Consider the following 24,498-nt stretch of genomic DNA (forward strand, 5'->3'; position numbering starts at 1 on the left):
GGTCGTCTATCTCCCACAAAAATAGTCCCACGGTCACCGCAGCCTGAACCGTAGGTAGTACTACACATGTATCTGCCTGTTCCGGTCTCCAGACGAGAGTCAAAGTGTTGGAACCGGTGGTGACCACCGAGTTCACGATCTTGGAGCTAGCTTACAGCCGGCCCGGCTCGTTACCATGAGCCTGCGCTCCCACAGGTCCCAGATCCACCGAAGCTACAACATATAAGGCCTTAGGCCTTACTCAACCCAAAAGACTAGCCTGATAGGTGAGGGTTCTCCCACCTTATATGGTGTGCTCCCCCACCATCGCTACATGATGTGGGACTAAACCCCAACAATCTCCCCCTTAGTCACACATCGGGGTGCCCCCGCCATATGTGACGCTCGAGATTTTTTATCGGGTTTAGCTTTTTTTACCATGGGCTCTGATACCAATTGTTGGAACCGGTGGCGACCACCGAGTTCACGATCTTGGAGCTAGCTTACAGCCGGCCTGGCTCGTTACCATGAGCCTGCGCTCCCACAGGTCCCAGGTGTACTGGAGCTCACAACATATAAGGCATTTGGGCCTAACTCAATCCAAAAGACTAGCCTGATAGGTGAGGGTTCTCCCATCTTATATGTTGTGCTCTCCTACCATCGCTACACGATGTGGGACTAAACCCCAATAATCTCCCCCTTAGTCACACATCGGGGTGCCCCCGCCATATATGACGCTCGAGATTTTTTTATTGGGTTTAGCATTTCTGACCATGGGTACCGGCTCAGATATCAATTATTGGAACCGGTGGTGACCACCGAGTTCTTGATCTTGGAGCTGGCTTGCAGCCGGCTCGGCTCGTTACCACGAGCCTGCGCTCCCACAGGTCCCAGGTCTACCGGAGCTGACAACATATAAGGCCTTTGGGCCTTACTCAACCCAAAAGACTAGCCTGATAGGTGAGGGTTCTTCCACCTTATATGTTGTGCTCTCCCACCATCGCTACACGATGTGGGACTAAACCCCAACAATCTTCTCCTTAGTCACACATCGGGGTGCCCCCGCCATATGTGACGCTCGAGATTTTTTTTATCGGGTTTAGCTTTTCTGACCATGGATACCGGCTCTGATACCAATTGTTGGAACCAGTGGTGACCACCGAGTTCATGATCTTGGAGCTGGCTTACAGCCGGCCCGACTCGTTACCACAAGCCTGCGCTCCTGTAGGTCGCAGGTCCACCGGAGCTACAACATATAAGGCATTGGGCCTTACTCAACCCAAAAGACTAGCCTCATAGGTGGGGGTTCTCCCACCTTGTATGTTGTGCTCCCTCACCATCGCTACATGATGTGGGACTAAACCCCAATAATCTCCACCTTAGTAACACATCGGGGTGCCCCTGCCATATGTGACGCTCGAGATTTTTTATCGGGTTTAGCTTTTTTTACAATGGGCTCTGATACCAATTGTTGGAACTGGTGGTGACCACCGAGTTCACGATCTTGAAGCTGGCTTACAGCCGGCTCGGCTCGTTACCACGAGCCTGCGCTCCCACAGGTCCCTGCTCTACCAGAGCTGACAATATATAAGGTCTTGGGTCTTTTCAACCCAAAAGACTAGCTTGATAGGTGAGGGTTCTCCCGTCTTATATGTTATGCTCTTCCACCATCGCTACACGATGTAGGACTAAATCCCAACAATCTTTTCCTTAGTCACACATCAGGGTGCCCCCGCCATATGTCATGCTCGAGATTTTTTTATCGGATTTAGCTTTTTCTGACCTCGGGTATCGGCTCTGTTACCAATTGTTGGAATCGGTGGTGACTACCGAGTTCTCGATTTTGGAGCTGGCTTGCAGCCGGCCCGACTCGTTACCACGAGTCTGCGCTCCCACAGGTCCCAAGTCTACTGGGGTTTAGTCCCACATCGTGTAGCGATGGTGAGGGAGCACAACATATAAGACGGGAGAATCCCCACCTATCAGGCTAGTCTTTTGGGTTGGGAAGGCCCAAAGGCCTTATATGTTGTCAGCTCCGGTGGATCTGGAACCTTGTGGGATCCTGCTCGTGGTAACGAGCCGGGCCGGCTGTAAGCCAGCTCCAAGATCGAGAACTCGGTGGTCACCACCGGTTCTAATAATTGGTAACAGAGCCGGTACCCGAGGTCAGAAAAAGTTAAACCCGACAAAAAAAATCTCGAGCGTCACATATGGCGGGGGCACCCCGATGTGTGACTAAGGGGGAGATTGTTGGGGTTTAGTCCCACATCATGGAGCGATGGTGTGGGAGCACAACATATAAGACGGAAGAATCTCCACCTATCAGGCTAGTCTTTTGGGTTGGGAAGGCCCAAATGCCTTATATATTATCAGCTCCGGTGGACCTAAGACCCTGTGGGAGCGCAGGTTCGTGGTAACGAACCGGACCGACTATAAGTCAGCTCTAAGATCGAGAACTCGGTGGTCACCGGTTCCAACACAAAGATCGCTCCTTTTGGAAAGTCTGCAGTACTACCTACCGTGTCCTGTCCATTGCATAGTACCGTTGGTGGCAATTTTTAGCGCGTGTTTAGTTCCAGCCCAAAATCCCAAAAAGTGCTACAGTACCTATCACATCGAATGTTTGTGGCCCGTGCATGGAGCATTAAATGTAGACGAAAAATAATAATTGCACAGTTTGGTGGGAAATTGCGAGACGAACGTTTTGAGCCTAATTAGTCCATGTTTGAACACTAATTGCCAAATAAAAACGAAAGTGCAACATTAACCCAAATATCCAACTTTGGGGAACTAAACAAGCTGTTAGTACTCCTGCCTGCCCGCCTGCGAACGCTGAACAGTGTACTCCGGGGTGCTTGTATCCACTGCGATTCCACATTCTGCTAACACATCGATCGTTTCCCATGTCAGTAGCTGTTGTGTGTTGTCCATGATGAGCTCTCTGATCAAGCTCAGTCCCCGTTGCTTTGCTTTGTCTTGTCTGCTGCATGCATGCATGCGTCCCCATTGTGTATTTTCGCTGGTCGACGATGTACATATACTACTTTGACTTGTAGTATCAGCATGGATACATCAAGCACCGAGTGCAAGATCTACGTTTGTAAAAAAAAAAGAATGCTTTCAGTTTCAGTCTTGAGGGAACACAATTGCCCGGCATGGCGGCATGGTTGAGGATTGAGATTACCCATCAGAAATATGAACGAACTTGGTACTGTACATTTTAGCCAGAAATACGATACGGATTAAGACGCAGTCACCAAGCTTCCGCGGCCGGTTCTCGATCGATCGGTTCCACATCCACCAGCGTCGCACTTGGTACTGTACATTTTAGCCAGAAATACGATACGGATATGAACGAACTTGGTACTGTACATTTTAACCAGAAGCAGGAAAAGCTGCCCGTTGCAGCGACTAGGACTATTCCTAGCACAGTTGATCGGATGGATGAACTGTTTCTTCTTGCTTGCTGGCAGGTGTTGTGCTCTCCATCTATCTACAGTATACTAGTACAACGCTGCACACTAGCGGCAGCGTAGCTCAGAGACCATACTTCGAAAGAACAGTATTTTTGGTTTAGTTCGCGAAATTTGGATTTTGGGGTTACCGTAGCACTTTTGTTTTTATTTGGTAAATAGTGTCCAAACATTGACTAATTAGGCTTAAAACGTTCGTCTCGTAATTTTCCACCAAACTGTGCAATTAGTTTTTCTTTTCGTCTACATTTAATGCTCCATGCACGAGCCACAAACATTCGATACGACAGGTACTATAGCAACTTTTTGGATTTTGGGGTCCAACTAAACAAGGCTTAAATTAAACTAAGGACCCGTTTGGCGGGCTGCGGGCGGCTCCGGCTCCTGCGCCGAAATTGTTGTTCATCTATACGTATTTTACTGTTCACCAAAGCCTTTTTTCTCTCTTCTCTCCTCCTCACTCACAGATGCGGTCGCAGCAGCTGGAGCCAGAAATTCGAGCTCTACCATGCTACAGTGCCAAAGCCGGAGCCGGCAGGAGCCCAGCCAAACGGTTCCTAAGCAAGCCTTGCCTTTACCGTGGCCCAGAGAGACAGCATTCATATCAATGACTCTACGAAATTAATTACGTCCATACTTGACTGGTGCTCTTGCATTATTACGTCCAGCTGTGCCTCTACCTTTTTTTTTAGTATAAATCGTTTATTACGCAAGGAGGTACAAAGTAGACTCCCCCCGTTTTGCTTTGGAAACAACGGTAGATAAGGAACAAACAAATTCAAACAAATCCAAGGAAGAGAGATCGCTGGCGGCGGTGTCGCGTCACAAGAGAAACCCTATAGCTAGCGACACCCTTCTTCGCAGCAGCATCGCGTCATGAGAGAAACCCTATAGCTAGCGACGCCCTTCTTCGCAGCGGCAGCGGGCCATGAGGGAAGGAACTAGTGCCTGCTAGGTGTTAGTGATAGATAAGCCTAGTGTTAAAGCACTTGTATTTTACTTTTTCTGTAATTTACTTTTCCTTGGCTACCAAATCTTTGTTTTAAGAATATGTTCAGTATCCACTTTAGTAGAGGTGTTCAAGGGGCATTTGAAGAAGGCATGCGACATGAGCGACCTCGGCCTCCTCTGCTTCTACCTCGGTGTCGAAATGCGCCAGGATGCCACCGCGATCGCCCTCCGCCAAACCCACTACGCCAAGCGCATTCTCGAGCTCGGCAGCATGACAGGCTGCAATCCGGCCTACACCGATGGAGGAGAAGCTCAAGCTGAGTCGGGACAGAACGGCGGAGGAGGTCGATCCAACCCACTATCGGCAGCTGATCGGGAGCTTGTGCTACCTGGTCCATACCTGGCCAGACCTTGCGTTTGCCATTGGGTATGTGAGTCGGTTCATGGAGCGACCGACGATGGAGCATTTATAGGCCGTTAAGGGCATCCTACGCTACGTGGCGGGCACCGTCGACTACGGTCTTCACTACGGCAGGGCCCCAGACACAGCGCGCTTCGTCGGCTACTGTGACAGCGACCTTGTCGGCGACGTGGACACCGACAAGAGCACAACCGGGACCATGGTCTTCCTCGATGATTGCTTGGTCAGCTAGCAGTCCCTCAAGCAAAAGGTGGTGTCCCTCTCAAGCTATGAAGCGGAGTACATTGCCACCACTAATGTAGCAACTCAGGCACTATGGGCATGTTTGGTTGGAAGCCTGGATGACTTGCCTGGAGAAAAGTGTTGCCTGAGAGTTGCCTGGAATTCTGAGAGAATCTGCCTGGCCAGGCAAATTGAGAGTTATTCGTTTGGTTAGATGCCTGGCCTGAGAAAGCTAATGAATAGAGATCATGTGTTTTCTTCTCTGCTGAAGAGGTAATTAATTCATTTTCTTAATTAATAATACCTCAAATATACACAAATAAACATACGGTGACAAAATAAAAACAGATAAGTGAGTTTTCTTAATTTATAATATGCTTAAATTAATGTGTTTTTTATTTATCTCTGTATAGTTAACATGTATTTTTATAATCTGATTAACCAAAATATATAATTTAGTAAATTGTTGTCACGTGTTTAATATTAGATAATCATGTTTAATAAGATTAAATAGGAAATATATTGATAAATTATGTCTTTTAGTATAATATATGATTTTAATACTTTTGATTAAATAATGTGAGGATACATAAAAAATAAGTAATCAATATAAGAAATCTTAATCTGGATTTGAAAAAAATAATGTGAGGATTATTTTTTATTTATTAAAAAATTAATTCAAAATTATTATTTCGGATGGCAGATCTCTGTATTGTTTTATTAGAGAGGACAAAAAGACAAGTATACTTCTATAGTTCCATTCTGTTTATGTAATAAATTTCACGCGGAAGAAGGTGTCCACTTGATTCGTTAAAGCAAAAAGTACTATTTTGTTTCAGTTAGTATTATGTTTAATTGTATAAATATATTACTATATATAAATATAAAGCATGATGATTAAAGTGAATGTGATACCAGACAACTTCTCTCCGCAGCCAGGCAGCCATTTTCGGTCGTCTGGGCTAGCGCGCTGGCTGCCTGGTCCAGCCTGAAGACCAGGGCTCCAAGCAAACGCTGCACAGGCAACTTCCAGGCTCCCTCCAGGCCAGGCAACAAATATCCAGGCTCTCATCCAAACACCCCCTATGTGTCAAGGATGCTGGCAGAGCTCCTTGGCAGGAAGGTTGATATGGTTGAGCTGAAGGTGGACAGCAAGTCTGATCAAGCTCTAACAAAGAATTCAGCTTTCCATAAGAGAAGCAAGCACATCCGCATCAAGTACCACTTCATCAGAGACTGCTTGGAGGACGGGAGCATCAAGGCCAGCCACATTGCTACCACTGATCAGCTGGCTGATATCCTCACCAAGTCACTGGGCAAGTCCAAGTTTCAAGAGATGAGGGAGAGGATTGGGCCACAACAAAATCACCTCCAGTGCTCGGCATAAGGTTTAAAGGGATAATTGATAGATAAGCCTAGTGTGTTTAAGCACTTGTATGTTACTTTTCCTGCAATTTACTTTTCCTTGGCTTCCAAGGCTTGTTTTAGGAATATGCTCACCATCCACTTTAGTGGTTAGAATATACTGGAGCAGGTAGAGCACTGTACCACACACCAGAATTAGCGTTAGACATCGGTCGCTAAAACTAGGTTTTTAGCGATGCAACATTGGTCGGTAAAGAATTCCAACGAAGCATCAATCGGTAAAGGTGCCTTCAGCGGCTATACATCGGTCGCTATAGATAGCGTCGAACCATAAGTCGGTATAGGTCAGTAATAAAGTCAGACAGTTGGTCGGTATATTTAGAGGTAAAATCTAGCGCGCTACAGGCTGTCGATTCATGCCCAAAATTTGGGTACCCAATCTCCGAAACCCTAGTGCGCGCGTAACAAAAATTCGTAGGCGCCACTTTTTCCTGGCTCGCGCTCCCTTATCCCCTTCCATGAAACAAAACACCACGCCGCCCCCCTTCCTTCCGTGAAACAAAACACCGCCCCGCCCCATTCCTTCGATCCCAAATCGCCTCCCGGGGCACGATCCTCTCCCGTCGCTGCCGCTCCAGTGCTACAGCGCCGCCGCTCTAGGGGATCCCAGCAGGGGCCGCGCCCAGGCACCACGCCGCTGTAGGGGGCCCACGCCGCCCATGTAGGGATCGACGTCGCTCCCAGGTTCTGCGGCCAGGAGGGGGGCCGCGCCGCCATGCCCAGCTGGAGGGACACGCCGCCAGGAGGGCCACACCAGGGGGCCACAGTCTCCTACCCTGTGTGGTGCTGGACTTCAGTCTCAGCAGCCGGCGACTTTGAGTTCTTAAGAAAGGTTTGTGACTCGGTAATTTTCTTCACATTTTAGTCTCAGCAGCCTTAAAGATTCATTTTTTGTTCTGAGTGAATTAGTTTTAGCTAAATGCGTGAATGTTTTTACTTTCTTGGGCATTGCTTGGCGGCGTGCAAGGGCAGCTTCTCCATTGGTCGGAACTCACTTTTTAGTCTGCTTGTGCTATGGTGTTGGTTGCTTGCTGGGGTAACGTGCTGTGGACCAAGCCTTCAGTAATTTCAGCTCACAATTCCAGAACTAAACTGCTGTGTTAGGGTAGATGATATATATATACGTGTTCTATGATTTTAACTTGTTCAGCAACTTTCATTGTGTGGGCGCAGGTGTTGAGCGTGGTGTTGCTGCTGCTGGACAACAGGTAGTTCTACTTGCGCACCTCGAGAAGACGTTCGAACGATATTGTGGCAGCAGCTCTCCTTGTTTCCATCGGTAGGATTCCCTTTCTCTAGCTATTCATCTGTTTTTTCAATATTGTCAAAGTATGCAACTATTTCAATGCTTGTGATATATTTTTTTTATTTAATACTATAAGCTGCTGGATCTCTTGCATAAAGGTTGATGATGGATAAAACAAGGATTGATGATAATGCTAGCTAAAAGATAATAACTTCACAACTACGGAGAATGCTATTTTGAGGTAAAAAGAAATTTAATCTAAAATTTTCATATAGGCACAAGACATATTTGCAAGGGGTGAACAGTTTCTTAGCTTTTGCCTTTAAGAATTCAGCGGTAGGCAGCAAGATATTATGTCCTTGTAGAAAGTGTGTTAACTCATTTTGGAAAGAGGCAAGTGAAGTTCATGAGCACTTGATATGTGATGGGTTTCTAAAAGGGTATAGAACATGGACCTTACATGGAGAAGGTAGCTCTTCAATGAATCATGTGAATCATGATGATGCTGAGTTTATAGAGGATTCTAGTGAGGATGATGATATATCTGATTTTCTTAGAGACTTAGCTGCTGGTTTGGATGATAGAGGAGATTTTGAGGACAATGGTTCTACTCTAGAGCCTTGTCCTGAACTAGTTGCCCTTGAGAAGTTGGTAGCAGAAAATAACAAGGAGTTGTACACAAATTGTAAGAAATATACACAACTAAGGTTCCTAATTAGATTGCTCCATATCAAACTCCTTGGAGGATGGTCTGATAGATCTATTAATATGCTTTTAGATCTACTTAATGATGCACTTCCTGAGGGTTCAGCACTACCTAGAACATTTCATGAAGCTAAGAAATTGGTGAAATCCATTGGAATTTGTTAGAATAGTATTCATGTATGTGAAAATAATTGCATTCTCTATTGGAAGGGGAAATGTGAACCTGAATTCGTGTCCAAAATGTAAGGTTTTTACCGATGGAAATCAGAAAGGAAGAGTTTAGATGGGAAACGTATTCATAAGGTTCCTAGGAAGGTTCTCCGTTACTTTCCTGTAAAGAAACAACTCAAAAAGTTATTTTTGTCCTCGAAAACAGCAAGGCTAACAAGATGGCACGATGAAGACCAAAAAAGGATGGTCTACTAAGGCATCCTGTAGATTCACCTCTATGGGAGGCCTTTGATAAAGACCATCCACAGTTTGTTGCAGATAGCCGAAACATACGTCTAGCATTCGCCACAGATGGTTTTAATCCATTTAGAACTATGAATGTTAGCTATAGTGTTTGGCCTGGTATATATATTCCCTTGAACTTTCCACCTTCAATGTGCATGAAGCAATCAAATTTCATCCTATCTTATTTGATTCCTGTTAGAAATGCTCCTAGTAGTGATATGGATCTCTATTGTCAGCCACTTATTTATGACTTGTTAGATATGTTTGAACATGGTGTTAGAACTTATGATGCTTCAAGGGGCGAGTATTTTCAGTTGCGGGCAGCAGTATTGTGGACTATTACTGATTTCCTAGGTCTAGGATATGTGTCTGGATCTGTCACATCTGGTGAAGCTGCATGTCCAGACTGTCACTTCTTTACAGATTCACTTAGACTTGGTAATAGTAGCAAGACTTGCTATATGGGTCATAGAAGATTCTTGCATAAAAATCACCCATTTATGTTTGATGCTAATAAATTTGGTAGTACAACTGAGTTTAGCCCAGCACCTGAACCACTTTCTGGAGAGCAAATTTTGGAGTGCACTAAAGATCTTAGTAATAGTTTTAGCAAGGATCCATCTGGAAAGAAACCAACCAGGAAGAGACGAAAGGAAGGGGAGCCCTTAGTAATTTACAAAAGGAGATCTATTTGGTTCTTACTTCCATATTGGAAAGATTTGATGTTGCGTCATAATTTTGATTTCATGCATATAGGGAAAAATGTGAGAGAAAGCTTACTTAATACATTCATGGGCACTGATGGGAAGTCTAAGGATAATCTGAATTCTCGCTTCGACCTTCAAGCTCTAGGTATTAGAAGTGATCTTCACCCTGTTGAAGTGGATGATCAAATGTATTTACACCATACTCAATGAGATTATGTGTCAATTTCACATCTAGCTACTAGTTACTAACCAATATCCAATTATCTAGAGTTCTGGACATGTATTACCATAATACATGAACAATGATACTATAGCACATGAACTTAAAGTTGAGATGAAATATATAATTGTTAATCAGTTTTATTAACAAATTTCACTTTCACTTTATTCAGGTGGGAGGCCCTAGAGATTTCTGTGATGCTGGATCAACACCAAGCAGATCTGTCTCATGCTTAGTGATGTTATTTTGTATTTGAGTAAGATGAGATATTTTGTAGATTGCAACGTGTATAGCTTGTTGGATGCCATTTGATCTAGCTTCTAATTAAGGGCAGTGTATGTTGTTTCTCCTTTTGTAAACATGGTACAACTATAAATGGCTTCAATGAAAACTTAAGACATGTTTATCCAGCTATGTTATTGTTTTGTGATGTGAAATTATATGGATGTTGAGTAAGCCTGAGATTATATGGTTGATGTAAAATTAATTATATAATCATGTCATGTTAAATTTAAATTAATTATGTAATCATGTTAGTTCATAGCATTGGATTATTGATCAGTAAAAAATTATATACCATCAAATCATTGGTCGGTATAAATAGTAACAGAACATCGGTCGCTATAAATATTAGCAACTAACTATCGGTCGGTATAGATGTGTCGGTCGGTATAGATTTATACCGATACCACATACACGGACTAATGACATCTATCGATATAAAGTTCGCTATAACGACTTATAGCGACACTTTTATAATTACAGTAAAAAACGTGTGGTATAGTAAGAGACCCTCTATCTATAAAATCACGGCAATGCTATTGTAAAAGACAACCCTATTGCCTTCTCCCAAATCTAGATCTGGCCAAAGGGCCGAGCTGCCCTCTCCCAAATCTCTGAATCTAAGATCTATTTGGTGACAGCTAGCGTCCAGTCCCTCCCCACCGCCGCCCTGGCTTCTGATCCTCCCATTGTTGACGCCATGATGGACAGTTCATGGTTAAGCTTGTCGCTCTCCTCCTCGCGCTACACGGCCATGGAGGAGGTGCCCCATGAGCCAGCTTCTTCGTCTTCGGCGGAGCTGTCGTTGTACCCGCCGAAGCTGGTGGACTTCTTGGACGGCGGGCAAACAACGCCCACCTACCATAGCCACCACCAGCAGCAGGGCCAAGAAGTCGACGCGGCATCGTCGTCGGCCTCATCCATGGTCAGCTTTAGCCCGGGCCCGGCCGGGTCCCTTATCTCGAGAAGCACCATCGCTGCGGCTCTACAGCACCAACAGCAGCTCAAGATGGACATGGCCGCCGCCGCTGCATCGGTGCAGGGGCACTTCAGAAATGTTGGTGCCCAGTGCGTGGGGCAGCTGGGCAGCGGCGACCTCGAGGGAGGTAAGCAGCAGCCGGTGCTCTGCAAGCTTAGGCAGATGGCTCCCCGTTATAAGGGCGTCAGGTAAGCTGCTACTCTGCTGCAAAGAATTTGCATTTGATTTGTTCGACTAGTAATTAGTTAGGTGACAGTATATAGAGCCTATTAATTAGGTGACAGTATATAGCTGCTACAAAGAATTTGCATTTGCAGCTTCTTCGGTTTTTCAGTGCCTGTTAATTAGGTGACAGCATATAGAGCCTCATATCAAGATTCAAGACATGGCTTTGAACCCTTTGTAAACTGGAAAAATGGCTGCAAATTCAATAATGTGATAAGAGCAGGCCTAAAACATCACCCCTGTGGATAAGGTTTAATGAGGTATCAGCATCCATGATGCATAATATTAGCATATTACACTCCTTACTATCATCCTGCCGAATGACATCCAGCATCTAGACAACCTAGCTTGAAGAATATATATGAAATTACAAGGCTAATTATACTCTGTCAAATAAGCTTTTTTACATGACATCAAACCAACTAAATAATCTATGAATGTCAACAGATTTGCAACTTTACTTCTGTCCTGTGATGAGGGATTTGAGGACATTTTCTTCTTTTCCTAGGTTAATTAATCAACTCGATCTAAAAGTCAATCATCCAGATTTGTTTGAGGTATTACCTCCCAGTACGTATTAATGGGAGTACCGTATAGTATAGCATTGCATTGTCCTCTAAACAAATATTCTCCAGATCGCCACATTACCAAAGAGCATCCCCTAAATCATCTGGATGTAAACATGGTAACATCTTGTAAAATGTTATATAACATGAACAGAGGGTGTCATTTCATTTCAAAATGTAATGTACAGCACTAAACCTTGTATGACCTGGAACAGTGCAGCATCCCACAAGTTCTCTTCATTCTTGTTCTATATCAAAACTCCCTTTTCCAGAGCAGCTGTTTACAGAAACAAGATGAGTCAACAATTCAGAGGGTGTATCTACGGCAAAACATTACTGCAAATCTCAATTCACAATAATGCTTAAGTTTGGAGAAGAGAGGCACTCACCAAGTAGAGATGTCATATGGTATATATATCTCATAAGTATGTTATGCCAGCAACTCTTCTGTGCATATTGATGTTGTCTCACTACTGGAGGCCGCGGCTTTGCCGAGTGTTTTTACACTCGGCAAAGAGCCCTTTGCACTCGGCAAAGGCTTTGCCGAGTGTAGCACTCGGCAAAGTCCGCTCGGCAAAAATTTTCTCGGCAAAGGGTCTTTGCCGAGTGCTTTTTATCTGGGCACTCGGCAAAATAAAAAAAAATTTGCCGAGTGCTTGGGGCGGCACTCGGCAAAATATTTTCGGCCGTTGCGGCGCCGGCCGTTAACGGTTATTTTGCCGAGTGCCCGACCCAGCACTCGGCAATTTTTTTTTATTTTTTTTTTTAAAATTACTTTGCCGAGTGCCCCAGCCCAGGCACTCGGCAAAGTTTTTTTTTTATTTTTTTAAAAAAGTACTTTGCCGAGTGCCCCTGCCCAGGCACTCGGCAAAGTTTTTTATTTTTTTTAAATAATTTCTTTGCCGAGTGCCCCTGTTTAGGCACTCGGCAAAGAATTTCTAAATTTTTTTTAAAAAAAATACTTTGTCGAGTGCCGCGGCAAGGCACTCGGCAAAGAAATTATATATATATTTTTTTGAAAAATCTTTGCCGAGTGCCTTGCCCATGGCACTCGGCAAAGACCCCGAGAATTACAATTTTTTTTTACATTCCATTGTAACAGACAATATATATATATATATATATATATATATATATATACACATCAATCATCACATCTATATCACCAACATGCATTATATATCACAAGCACACGCATATTTAATAAATCCATCGAAAATCCATCACAAATGCATCAAAGTTCAACATCACAAGTTTATTATTACAAGTTCAACATCCCTACTGCGGCGACGGAGACTGCAGGTGTGGCCCCCCGGACTGCGGTGAAGGACCGGACTACGGCGAAGGGTTGACGCGATCAGCCGCCGGTGACACGGTAGCGGGATTGTTTGAACCCGCCGACCCAAGGCTGCACAAAAGAGAAGAGATTGCATGTGTTAGACTTAAAATTGAAAATTTTGGCAGCACCTCCCCTACACGGGGAGGTTTCCAACCTGCAAGAAACAACGACACAAAGGCCGACAATCCCAACGGCACGAAGGCCGACAATCCCAACGGCACGAAGCCGAAAATCACAACGGCACGAAGGCCGACAATCTCAACGGCACGAACACATTAAACTTTCATACTCACAGGAGTGAAGTGTCGAACCGGAGCTGGAGCTGGCAACTGCACTTGGACACCCGATGCTTGCCCGATGGTTTGCATGATCTGATACATGTCCGCCATCTGCTTCTTCGTGGCCTCCAGCTCTGCGGTCAGGTGCGCTTGTGTCTCCCTTGTCTCTGCCAGCTCGGCCTGCAGTGTTTCAATCACATGTTTCAGTATTGCAAATCTAATCAATGTGTGTAATGTTCAATGTATGACGAGTGAAACCGGAATTACCTGAAGTTCGTCGACCCGCGACAGTGTTGGAGTAGGCTATGCACGTATGGGAAGGCTTCTGGCCGTGCTCCGTGCCCTCACGTCGGAGAGAGAGGGTGCAGAGCTCGAGGAGTCGGCGCCGTCTGCAATCCACAACCGCCCGTGCTTCCTGCCTTGCAACTCTGACCGTATCTCTTTCGGACGGGAGACGCCTAACTGGGATCAGCGACCTAAGACCATGATACAGATAGAGGGGTTATACCTAGGGTGCCGATGAGGTCAGGCTAGCGGGGCTGTGGCGAGTCGGTGCAGTGGCGCCGCGACGCGGTGCAGGCAGACCCGCAACGCTGATGAAGACAATCGGGGTCACCGAGGTCCCTTCGCCGGGGCCTCCTCCTGCATAAAAAGGCAATACATTAGTGACAATTGAAAATTTCGGCAGAACCTCCCCTGCACGGGGAGGTTTCAAAAACCTGCAAAAAAGATCGGCACGAAGGCCAACATCCACAAACAACGGCTCGATGGCCGAAAACCACATACAACAACTATTACTACTAACAAGGGCTCGATGGCCAACATCCATTGCACGATTTGAATAGAAAGGGAAGGGCGAACCTAGTGTGCTCGTCGACGGTGGGCGGAGTCGGGAGCGGGGCGCCGAGGGCACGGCACCGCCGCTAATGAGGCGTGGACAGTGGCCGGGGCTCCTCCTCCCTTCTCCTCTCCACCTCCCTTCTCCTTCTTCCTCCTCCCTTCTCTCCCCCTCCTTCTTCCTTCTTCCTTCTTCCTACTCCCTTCTCCCTTCTTCCTCCTCTTCTCCCTTCCCTTCTCTCCCTCCTCCCCTGCTCCTCCTACCTCCCCTGCTCCTACGGGCGGCGCGGCTAGGAAGGGACGGCCGGGACCGGCCGCCGCTGCCGAAAATGGCTGGCCGGCACCAGCCATCCACCTCTGGGCAGCCGAGGCGAGGGGGGCCGGGCCACGGGGAGCTGCCGGGGCGGGGCGCGGCCGGCGACGGGGGTGGGTGCGGCGGGGCGCGGCCGGCGACGGGCGCGGTCGCGTGTGAGGCCGGCAGAGAGCGCGGGCGCGGGCTCGGCCTGCGGTGGGTGCGGGCGCACGCGGGCGCGAGGCGGGGCTCGTCGGCGGCGGGGATTCGCTGGCGAGGGCGCGGCGGCGGCTGGGGTGGGCGCGGGGGATCGGGCGGGTGGTGAGGGCGCGGCGGTGGCTGGGGTGGGCACTCGGCAAAATAAGTTTTAAAAAATAAAAAAAAATTTGCCGAGTGCCTAGGTATGGCTTCGGCAAAATAAGTTTTAAAAAATAAAAAAAATTTGCCGAGTGCCTATCTCTAGCACTTGGCAAAATATTTTTTTAAAAATAAAAAAAAATTGCCGAGTGCCATGGGCTGGCACTCGGCAAAATATGTTTTTTTAAAAAAAATTGCCGGGTGCCTGAGGCTGGCACTCGGCAAAATAAGTTTTTAAAAATAAAAAAAAATTGCCGAGTGTCAGCCGTTAGGCACTCGGCAAAATCTGACGGCAGGTGGCCGCCGTCACGGGCCGGCCACCTTTTGCCGAGTGGGATCTTTGCCGAGTGCGGCGGTACTCGGCAAAGCCCAGTTTAGCCGAGAGCCAGGCTTTACCGAGTGCTTGGCACTCGGCGAAGCCACCTTTGCCGAGTGCTTTATTTTGCCGAGTGCGGCACTCGGCAAAATATTGTTTTGCTGAGTGCCCCGATAAAAAGCACTCGGCAATGTCTCAGGCACTCGGCAAAGTCCAGTTTTCCAGTGGTGTCTCCTGCTCCATAACATTGGTGATTTGGTAGTATTAGTATTTTTCTGTTCTGAGACTGTGAAAGTTATTTCACTCATGGTTCCTTTGGAGTATATGCTCTCCATTATTAATGTGGCTGCATTGTACTTTCATCGTGCTCCATTATTCTTGTTATTCTGTAGCCAAATCATTTTAATGCATCTTAATCTTACTGGTAGAATAGTTCAGTAATTAGTTTGTTCCACTCCACATGATTAAAGCCTAGGGGCCCCTTGAGTTCTTCGTATGATTCTCGAACCTACTCTTATTATGAAGAAAACAATTTGATTCGTGTTTAAGAGCAAATAATTAATATTTGTTCTTTGCACCGTGCTAATAATGATGAAGGTTATGTTTGTATTTGATTCTGTATAGCCGAGCCAAGGATGGGAAATTTATGGCCTTCATCTCGGACAAGAGCTGCACAAAAGGATGGGCACACAAGGAATGGAAGCAAAGGTTTGTTCTCCCAGCAAAACTGTGAAACATTGGACCATCTTGTAAGTTTGTAACTCTTTCTGACATTATGATTGCTGTTCATTTTGAAATGTCATTCTGGGGTTTGTCATGACTGAAATGGGACTATTCGCAGTATATCTAGGTAACAATTCATTCTTCATCATTCTCGTTCATTTATTACCTTGTTGGATATGATTACTTTATCAATCTGTGTTTTGTTCCAGAAATATCATGTGATTTCCCCCCCCTTGCATATTAGGTCGTTACGACACAGAACACATGGCTGCACGTGCTTATGATTTGGCTGCTCTGAAATATCGGGGTCTAGCTACCTACATTAATTTCTCTGTGAGTGTCATGCAGAACTTCCATACACGAAAACTGGATCTTTGATGCTGGTTTATGTAATATAGGTTTCATTACATCTGTTTGGCAGGTAGAAAATTATCGTGATGAACTTGAGAAGATGAAAAGTATGACAAAGCAAGAATTTGTTCAGCACTTGAGAATGTGAGCGTATGCTTATTTTACATTTTTACCGACAATATGTTGTAACATCCTTTTGTCTTTGATGTCTTCCGCCACTTCTGAACTGGTAACTGGTTACTGATGACAGGAGCGCTCCGTGTTCTCCAATGTCTTCCATCTACCGTCGATTTTTGCGTTTCATTTGCGCTGAATTTGCTGGCACATCTTCCTTTAGTGGGGAAAACAAAATAACATATGAAGAAACCATCTGAATATATATGTTTGTACAGGCATCATGGAAGATGGAGTTCTCAGATTGGCTGTTCGGGATCATCAAGGAACTCTCTGGTTATTGGCATTTTCAGTAAGAAAGATCTCTCTCTATTTGACTGTACATTTGAAGGTCCAAATAATGCTTCCACAAAGTAATGTGCCTCAAGTACAAGAAGCATTTGGTGCTAATCCTTTCTGTAGTCTGAATGTTGTACTACTATATGTCATGTGGGGGCAGCAGTCTAACTGCAGGCCCAGAGCGCGAGATGCAGCCAGGGCTGCCCCCGAGGGCACAGGCCAGAAGGAGCCCAAGGTGGTTTAGGTGGCTGGTTGTCTCATCGAGCTATTGGTGCGTGCCGGCATGACTGCAAGCCATGTTCCACTCCAATCGATACTACTGTCAAGCTCTCAGCTGACGGCCCCCCTGTGGCAGACGCCACAGACTACCGTGCACTTGTCGGCGCTCTACAATACCTCACTTTTATCCGTCCGGACATTTCCTATGCAGTACAGCAGATATGCCTTTATATGCATGATACTCGTGAGCCTCATCTAGCATTGATTAAGCGCATTCTTCGCTACATCAAAGGCACTTTGGACTATGGTCTGCAGTTGCTTCGCTCTTCTACTTGTGACCTAGTTGCATACTCGGATGCTGACTGGGCTGGTTGTCCGGATACTAGACGTTCCACCTCAGGTTATGCTGTCTTTTTGGGCGATAAGTTGGTCTCTTGGTCTTCGAAGCACCAGCCACCGCTGTCTCGTTCTAGTGCCGAGGCCAAGTATAGAGCCGTTGCTAATGCTGTGGCTGAAGTATCATGGCTCCGGCAATTACTCCAAGAGCTCCATTTCTATCCTCGGCGTTCTTGTGTGGTGTTTTGTGATAACGTTAGCGCAGTCTATCTCTCAATCAATCCGGTGCAACATCAGCGCACCAAACATGTTGACATTGATTTACACTTTGTCCGAGACAATAACCCTGTTCGTTTATGTTAAAATTTAGCTTATGCTGATGCTTATGCTGAAATGTTGTGAGAGAAAAACATTATTCCATGGCTGAAAAGTAGCTCAAGCGAACAGGGTGAATGTTTCTACAGGGGAAAGCCGAGTTCTTCATGTGCCATCTACCTCCCAATATGCGGATGTGTTCACTGAGGGTCTTCCTACCTCTATTTTTATAGAATTTCGCTCCAGTTTGAATGTCTCAACTCCAGGCTAGTGTCGGCGTTCCAACTGAGGAGGGAGGGGTATTAGCATATCAAGAGTTTTAGGAGTTTTAGTCTCTTTATTTCCTATCTCTTTGTATCCCTCCATGTACTCTCTATATAAACCCACTTGAGATTAATGGAAATTGAGTTGAGTTTATTCCTCCAATAGATATATTGCATAAATACAAGACGTTTGCATCAAAAACTTTTTGCCAAAAAATCATACATATACATACATACATACATACGATTAGAGGACGGATCCTCACGAAGCAATAAAAGCAAATACATATACATAAACTCACGCGTCCAATAGATTATAGTTCCATGTTGCAACACAACCTCGCCGGGTCCACCGCTTAGTCACGTTGACGTGGCCAGCCTCGCGAGCTCCCCGAGGAACGCGTCGACGTGCTCCGGCTTCAAGAACATCGACGACACGCTCACCCCGCCGTCGTCCTTATTCCCTAGCGTGCACGGCGGGCACACCACGCAGCTAGGCACCACGTTCCGCTCACCGTACAGCCGCATCACGCGCGCCGGCCCAGCGCCGCCGCCGAGGTCTACCGCCTCGAACCCCAGGTTTCGCCAGCTCACCACGGCGAGCGCGTTGTACCACCAGACCTGCGGCTGCGGTTGCTCCCCTGCCACGCCACCACCGGTCGCTGCTTCGTCGCCGTCGCCGTCGACACTGCCGGTGCTGGAGCTGCCAGACAGTATGTCCGGAGCCTTCTCCTTGGCGCGCCTGATGAGCCAGACAAGGTCGCCAATGCTGCTGGTCGCAACCGCGCCCTTCGTGGCCGGGACCATCTGCACGGCGAAGCAGTTCCCGTAGTACCCGTTCCTGGCGCCGGCGTGCGCGCGCATATTGCACAGGAACATGAGCGGCGCGGGTGACTCCGGGTCGCTGTCTCCCTGGGATGACGGCGACATGGCCGCGCGGGTGCGGCACCGCCAGAGGACTGCCATGACGGTTTGGTCCACCGTGGCGCCGGTCTCAGCCTTGATGCGCCGGACCAGCCTCCAGGGAACGGTGACGTCGAGGTGCACTAGGTCGTCCTGGGTCTTGTGGTCCATCGTCGGCCTCTGCGTGGAGAGCATCGACGCAGGGAGGCCTGGGAGCGACTCGTCCCAGCGCCTGACGGGCACCACGGACGGCGGCGACACCCCGCGAGCCAGCTCGCCGACGGCCTGCAGGAACTGCGCTATCCCCGCGCCGTCAGCGGCGATGTGGTTCGCCGTGATCCCGAGGACGAACCCGCCGCAGGAGAACTCCGTCACCTGCAGCAGCACCAAGGGGTCGGCGTCGCGGCAGAGGTCGCCGGGGTAGTAGACGGCGAGGTCCTTCAGCAGAGCCGCTGACGTGGTCAGGGCCTCCAACTCCATGGCAGAACTAGCGGACGCGGCCACGAACGTGACGCCCTTGTCGATGCATGAGAGGCAGGACTCGCCGTCGGCTCCGGTGACGAGGCGGCCGGCGAGGGGCCGGTAGTACGCCAGCGCCCGCGCCAGCGCCTTCTTTACCGTCTCTGCTGGCTTGTGGATCGGACGGTCATAAGCGAACAGTGCCGTGACCGGGAAAGGACCGACCCACTTGTCGAAGGACGAGAGAGTGATGGTGTCCGTGTCGCCACCCGCCGCCGGTGACGAGTCCGACGACGGGACGACAAGCACCGGAGAGGACTTGGTCACCACAATGCCGCTCATTGTTCTGAGTTGTTAATAATGATAATACACGGCCGGGGTAGCTTGCGTTAATCGGTTTATATACATGCACTTCAGTCATTCATCGGCGCCAAAGTGGACAAATCATTCGTCGGCCTGCAATGCAATACAAATAGCAGTCGAGAGATATCTGGATTGCACCTTGCATGGTTTATGTTTATTTCGATGTCAACATGTCCACACTTGCATTGTATTTTAAATACGGTTTAAACAGTATTTTAAATAATGTTTTGTCCTCGCATTGTTTGGACTCTGGATTGTTGTCCTCTGCCATGGACTCATATTTCCTTCTGCATTTTGTAGAAGTAATCTTCTAACTTGTTGGCTCTCCGCTCCTGCCAGTGCTGTGCTTTGTAGATTGCAGCTACTGCTCCCTGCACCACCGCTGCTTTGTTGTGCTTCCCATCCACATCCAGCTGGTTACTGTTGGCGCCCAGCGCAGCTGTTGCCTCCAGTTCTCCACTTGTCCTCTTGTGGTTTTCTGCTTAATTAAGTTGCTGTCTGAGCTTGTGGTTTTATGCTTAATTAAGCTGCTATATATCCAAACTGGTGGCCTGATATCTCTCACTGCTCAAGCATGACATCTGGCATAAACTGGTGGCTTTGCGAATGGGGCCATGCTAGTGCCCAGACCTCCGGACGGACCTACGTGTTCGGACACCATGCATGCTGATACGCCTGATGCGCCCTGCGTCTCCTCTTGCTTTATTTTTTTTTTGGAAACACACGCCTCCACCTGCTGCTGTGCCCCACACCTCATGCTACTACACCCCACGCATCCTCCTGCCCGCCCAGCTGTATGCGAGAAAGAGATAGAGGGAACACAACGCGCATACCCTAATGTGAGAGAGGCCCTAGCTCCATGGGAGAGAGAGAGGGATCACAGCGCGCGTGCCCCAATATGAGGGAGAGAGCACAACGCGCATGCTCTAATGCGACAAAGAGGGAGGGAGCACAGCGCGCGTGCGTGGTGGTGAAGGGCGCCTAGTGCAACGCGTTCTTGCCCACGAGTCAGAGCGCATGGGGAGCAGCACCTGTTGCAACATAATGAATAAGGTCAAACAATTAAAACATACGTTTGCAACATATGTGTATAACCACTGAAATATATGCAACATCCGGATAAAACACTTGCAACATACTTCTGAAACAGATGAAACATTTGGAACATACACTTGCAACATATGTGTGAAAACATATGCAACATCTAGATAGAACACTTGCAACTTGCAACATGAAAACACTTGCTGCAACAGAAGACTGAAACAGATGAAACATTTTAGAACATACTATTGCAACATATGTGTGAAAACATATGCAGCATCTAGATCAAAATGCTTGCAACATATGTCTGGAAACAGATGAAACAGTTTAAAAAATGCTTGCAACATGCCTCTGACACTTGCAACATATGCAACATGTGCAACATCCCCTGATCTACTTTTGCAACATCCATATGAAATGATTGCAACATGCCTTTGAAACATCTAAAACAACTGAAACGTACATTTGCAACATAGGGGGAGAGAGGCCTAGGCCAGTCGATTCTAGCCGACGGGGTGGGAGCCAGCGGTGAGCAGCTGCGCGCGAGCACTACCCAGCACCAGGACTAGCAGTGCGCACAAGCACCACCACCACCAGCATTAACGGCACCGGCTTGGCTCAGCAGCGATGGTGGGGGATGGGGGGCAGGAGAGCCATGGCCACCGGGGTGGAGGGAGGTCGGTTGCCGGGGTGATAGAGGGCGTCGCCGGGTGGGGAGGGCACCTCACCGGGGTGGCGGAGAGCCGCCCACTTCCCTACAACACCATCACGCCACCCTCCATGGATCTCGCCTGAGGCGAGTGGATGTGCTCCATGGATTTTCTAGGGTGGGGGAGAGGGCCGCCGAATCTATGGGAATTAGGGGCTCTCGGTGAGGACGCTGAGGCAGGGGAGGACGTTTGACGTTGGCGTACTGTGCTGGGGGATGAGGAGCGTGGAAGGTTAAGGATGGGGAGGAGGAAGCGAAGGGATAAGTTTTTTTTAATATATATGCGTGCGGGAGCAAGCGGCGGGGGTGAAAAAGTCGTCCGATGTTTGTGCAGTCCATCGGACGCATGACATAGCATTACCGTTGCCAAAGTAGTTTGGATTGGATGCAACGCACATAACATGGTGCATGCAGTTCATATAACACTTTATTCATTCATTGAAGAACAACAAAGTACAGTTTCCCACTAATATATTTGCATCGAGTTTCATCGGACAATAAGAGAATTGTGTGGCTTCTGGTTCCTGGGGCCTCTAGAGGTCTCCAGTTAATTACATCTGCACAGTCGGGCCGAAGAACACCTCCAATTAAGCTATGCCGATGGTCATCATTGTCGTCTCCAAATATAATAAGAGTCGTCGCCAAGTATGCATAAGCACAAATGAAAATGGGGAAGTGCCAGAGCCTTGTCGGTCTCTAGCAAAATGTATCTGGCCTCATCTTGCGAGTCTCATAATGAAGTCAGGTGTTCGGCCTCATCGGTCATAAACAAAATAATTCCAGCCTCGTCGGTCAGGGGAAAAAGATGAATTCAAATGGATCACCGGCATTGATGGTGCGGAAAAGTGGTACGGTGAATGTGAGACTTGTGCTCTTGTATGTTAGCCACAGCCGAGGGAAATTTGGGAGAAAAGCTAGAGAGGCTAGGAGAAGGGGAAGAAGACGAGCAGTAGCTAGGGTGAGTTCATTCAGAGTTTAGAGTTTTGGGTTACAATTGTTCATGCCTCTCTGTCACGCCATCATACTTATATATAGTTCACCCATTCCGGGCCGCACACTCGCGCACTGGGCTTCAGTGATCTCTTGGGCCTTGCTGGTCCAGCCTGGGCCTCCTCTTGTTTAGCTTCATCAGTTGGCGTCCGCTCACCACCACCTAATGCCGGCGCGGTAGTCCTGATGCCGCGAGGAAATTGTTGACGGAGCTGCTCCAGAGCTGCCATGTCGCAAGGGACACCAGCATATGTGACCACTGGACAAGCCCTTGTTCGACAGGTCCGACGCCATCGGTCCAGCGGCATTGCAGTATATAGACAGGAACTTGAAACTCCAACAGGTCCGAAGGATTAACAGTACTTACTGATTGAGAGCCCGGTGACAACTTCAATTGGGATACATGAAGACGGGACGAATTGTAGTTGAATCAGGTAGCTCAAGGCGATAATCCACCTTGCCCACATGCTCCAGGATACGATAGGGACCAAAAAACTTGAACGCCAGCTTATGATGCGCACGGTGAGCCATAGAGGACTGCACGTAGGGCTGTAACTTCAGAAAAACCATGTCACCGACGGCAAACTAACGCTCCACTCAATGCTTATCGGCCTGCCGCTTCATGCACTCTTGAGCCCGTACAAGGTGTTGGTGAACCAACTGATCCATTAAGTCCCGCTCGTGCAGCCATTCAGATAATTGTGGGACAGGGGCAGCACCGGAAAGATCCACACCCAAATGACGGGGGAAATCTATAGAGTACCTCCAATGGAGTCCGCCCAGAGCTGAATGAGAACTCGTGTTATACCAGAACTCTGCAAGAGAAAGCCATTGGGACCAGCGGCGCGGACAGGCTTGAATGAAGAAACGCAAGTAGGTTTCCATGCACTGTTTTACACGTTTGGTCTGTTCGTCGGTTTGCGGGTGATAAGTGGTGCCATGCGCAATTCAGTGCCTATGAGCTGGAAGAGCAACTGCCAGTTTGCTTGTAAATACACGATCTCGGTCAGATATAATGGCAACTCGGAGCCCATGAAGCTTGAAGATACTGTCCAGGAACAGCCGGGCGATAGAAGCCACGGAAAAGGGGTGCCGCAATGGAAGGAAGTGGGCGAACTTCGAAAACTCATCAACCACAACCAAGATAGTATTAGTAGAACCTGAGAGCGGCAGCTCTTTGACGAAATCAAGAGAAACAACCTCCTAGGACTGGCAGGGAACCGAAAGCGGCTGTAGCAAACTCGGAACCAGCACGATCCGCCTTGGCCTGAGCGCAAACAACATAAGACTTGACATGATTGAGCACATCAGTGCGCATTCCGAGCGAATAGAACAGCGGCCGAAGCTTGTGGAAAGGTGCCAAAGCTCCGGAGTGACCGCCAATCGGGCTATCATGTTGAGCGGTTAGTTGTTTGCGCTTCAGATCATGGTTACTGCCCAACCAGATGCGATCCTTGTAAAATATGATTCCATCCTTCAATTGAAAAGGTGGACGTGGTGTACCATCTACCAACAGTTGAGACAACAAAGCTTTGGCAGGTACCACTTCCATAGCTGGTGAAGCCAAGAATGTACTGGTCAAGAAACAATGTAGAACTGCAATGGATGATCGCAGCGAGACAAGGCGTCAGCCACTTGATTCTCAGAGCCCTTACGTACAACACCTTGTAGTGAAGACCGAGCAGCTTAGAGAACATCTTTTATTGCCATGGAGTATGGAGGCATTGCTCATTGAGGTGTATGAAGCTGCTGTGATCGGTATGGATAACAAACTCTGAATGCAATAGGTAGTGTCGCCATTGGTCAACTGCCATAAGATTCGCAAGATATTCCTTCTCGTAAACAGATAATCCTTGTGTGCTAGGCTCCAAAGATTTGCTGATGAAAGCCAAAGGATGTCCATTGTGAAGTAATACGGCACCGACGCCTGTCCCAGAAGCATCTGTCTCCAAGGTGAAGGGTTGAGTGAAATTCGGATTACCGAACACAGGGGCCGAGCAGAGGGCTGCCTTAAGAGCATTGAAAGGAGAGTCATGAATACAAGTCCAAATGAACAATGAGTCCTTTCGAAGCAAATCATTCGGAGGTTTTGCAATG

General features: G+C 47.6%; 3 protein-coding genes and 1 long non-coding RNA gene across 4 annotated transcripts; 3 read left to right on the forward strand and 1 right to left on the reverse strand.

Moving 5' to 3' along the window:
- The first annotated feature begins 4,560 nt into the window (after positions 1-4,560).
- LOC136491560 (uncharacterized) lies at positions 4,561-6,433 on the forward strand. The gene is made up of 2 exons (XM_066487871.1): positions 4,561-4,747; positions 5,982-6,433. The coding sequence occupies exons 1-2, from the start codon at positions 4,561-4,563 to the stop codon at positions 6,431-6,433; spliced, it is 639 nt and encodes a 212-aa protein (XP_066343968.1).
- A 4,244-nt stretch (positions 6,434-10,677) lies between these two features.
- On the forward strand, positions 10,678-16,179 carry LOC136491561 (uncharacterized). The gene is made up of 3 exons (XM_066487872.1): positions 10,678-11,193; positions 15,901-15,984; positions 16,118-16,179. The coding sequence occupies exons 1-3, from the start codon at positions 10,788-10,790 to the stop codon at positions 16,177-16,179; spliced, it is 552 nt and encodes a 183-aa protein (XP_066343969.1). The 5' UTR covers positions 10,678-10,787.
- On the forward strand, positions 16,180-18,081 carry LOC136494733 (uncharacterized). Its single transcript, XR_010768687.1, has 3 exons — positions 16,180-16,332; positions 16,421-16,494; positions 16,601-18,081. It is a non-coding gene; the product is annotated as an uncharacterized lncRNA (long non-coding RNA).
- A 215-nt stretch (positions 18,082-18,296) lies between these two features.
- LOC136491562 (acyl transferase 15-like) lies at positions 18,297-19,640 on the reverse strand. The gene has a single exon (XM_066487873.1). It carries the CDS (start codon positions 19,638-19,640, stop codon positions 18,297-18,299), a length of 1,344 nt encoding a protein of 447 aa, XP_066343970.1.
- Positions 19,641-24,498: the final 4,858 nt, after the last annotated feature.

This window comes from Miscanthus floridulus, chromosome 11 (genome assembly GCF_019320115.1).
Source record: "Miscanthus floridulus cultivar M001 chromosome 11, ASM1932011v1, whole genome shotgun sequence".
NCBI classification, from domain to species: Eukaryota; Viridiplantae; Streptophyta; class Magnoliopsida; order Poales; family Poaceae; genus Miscanthus; species Miscanthus floridulus.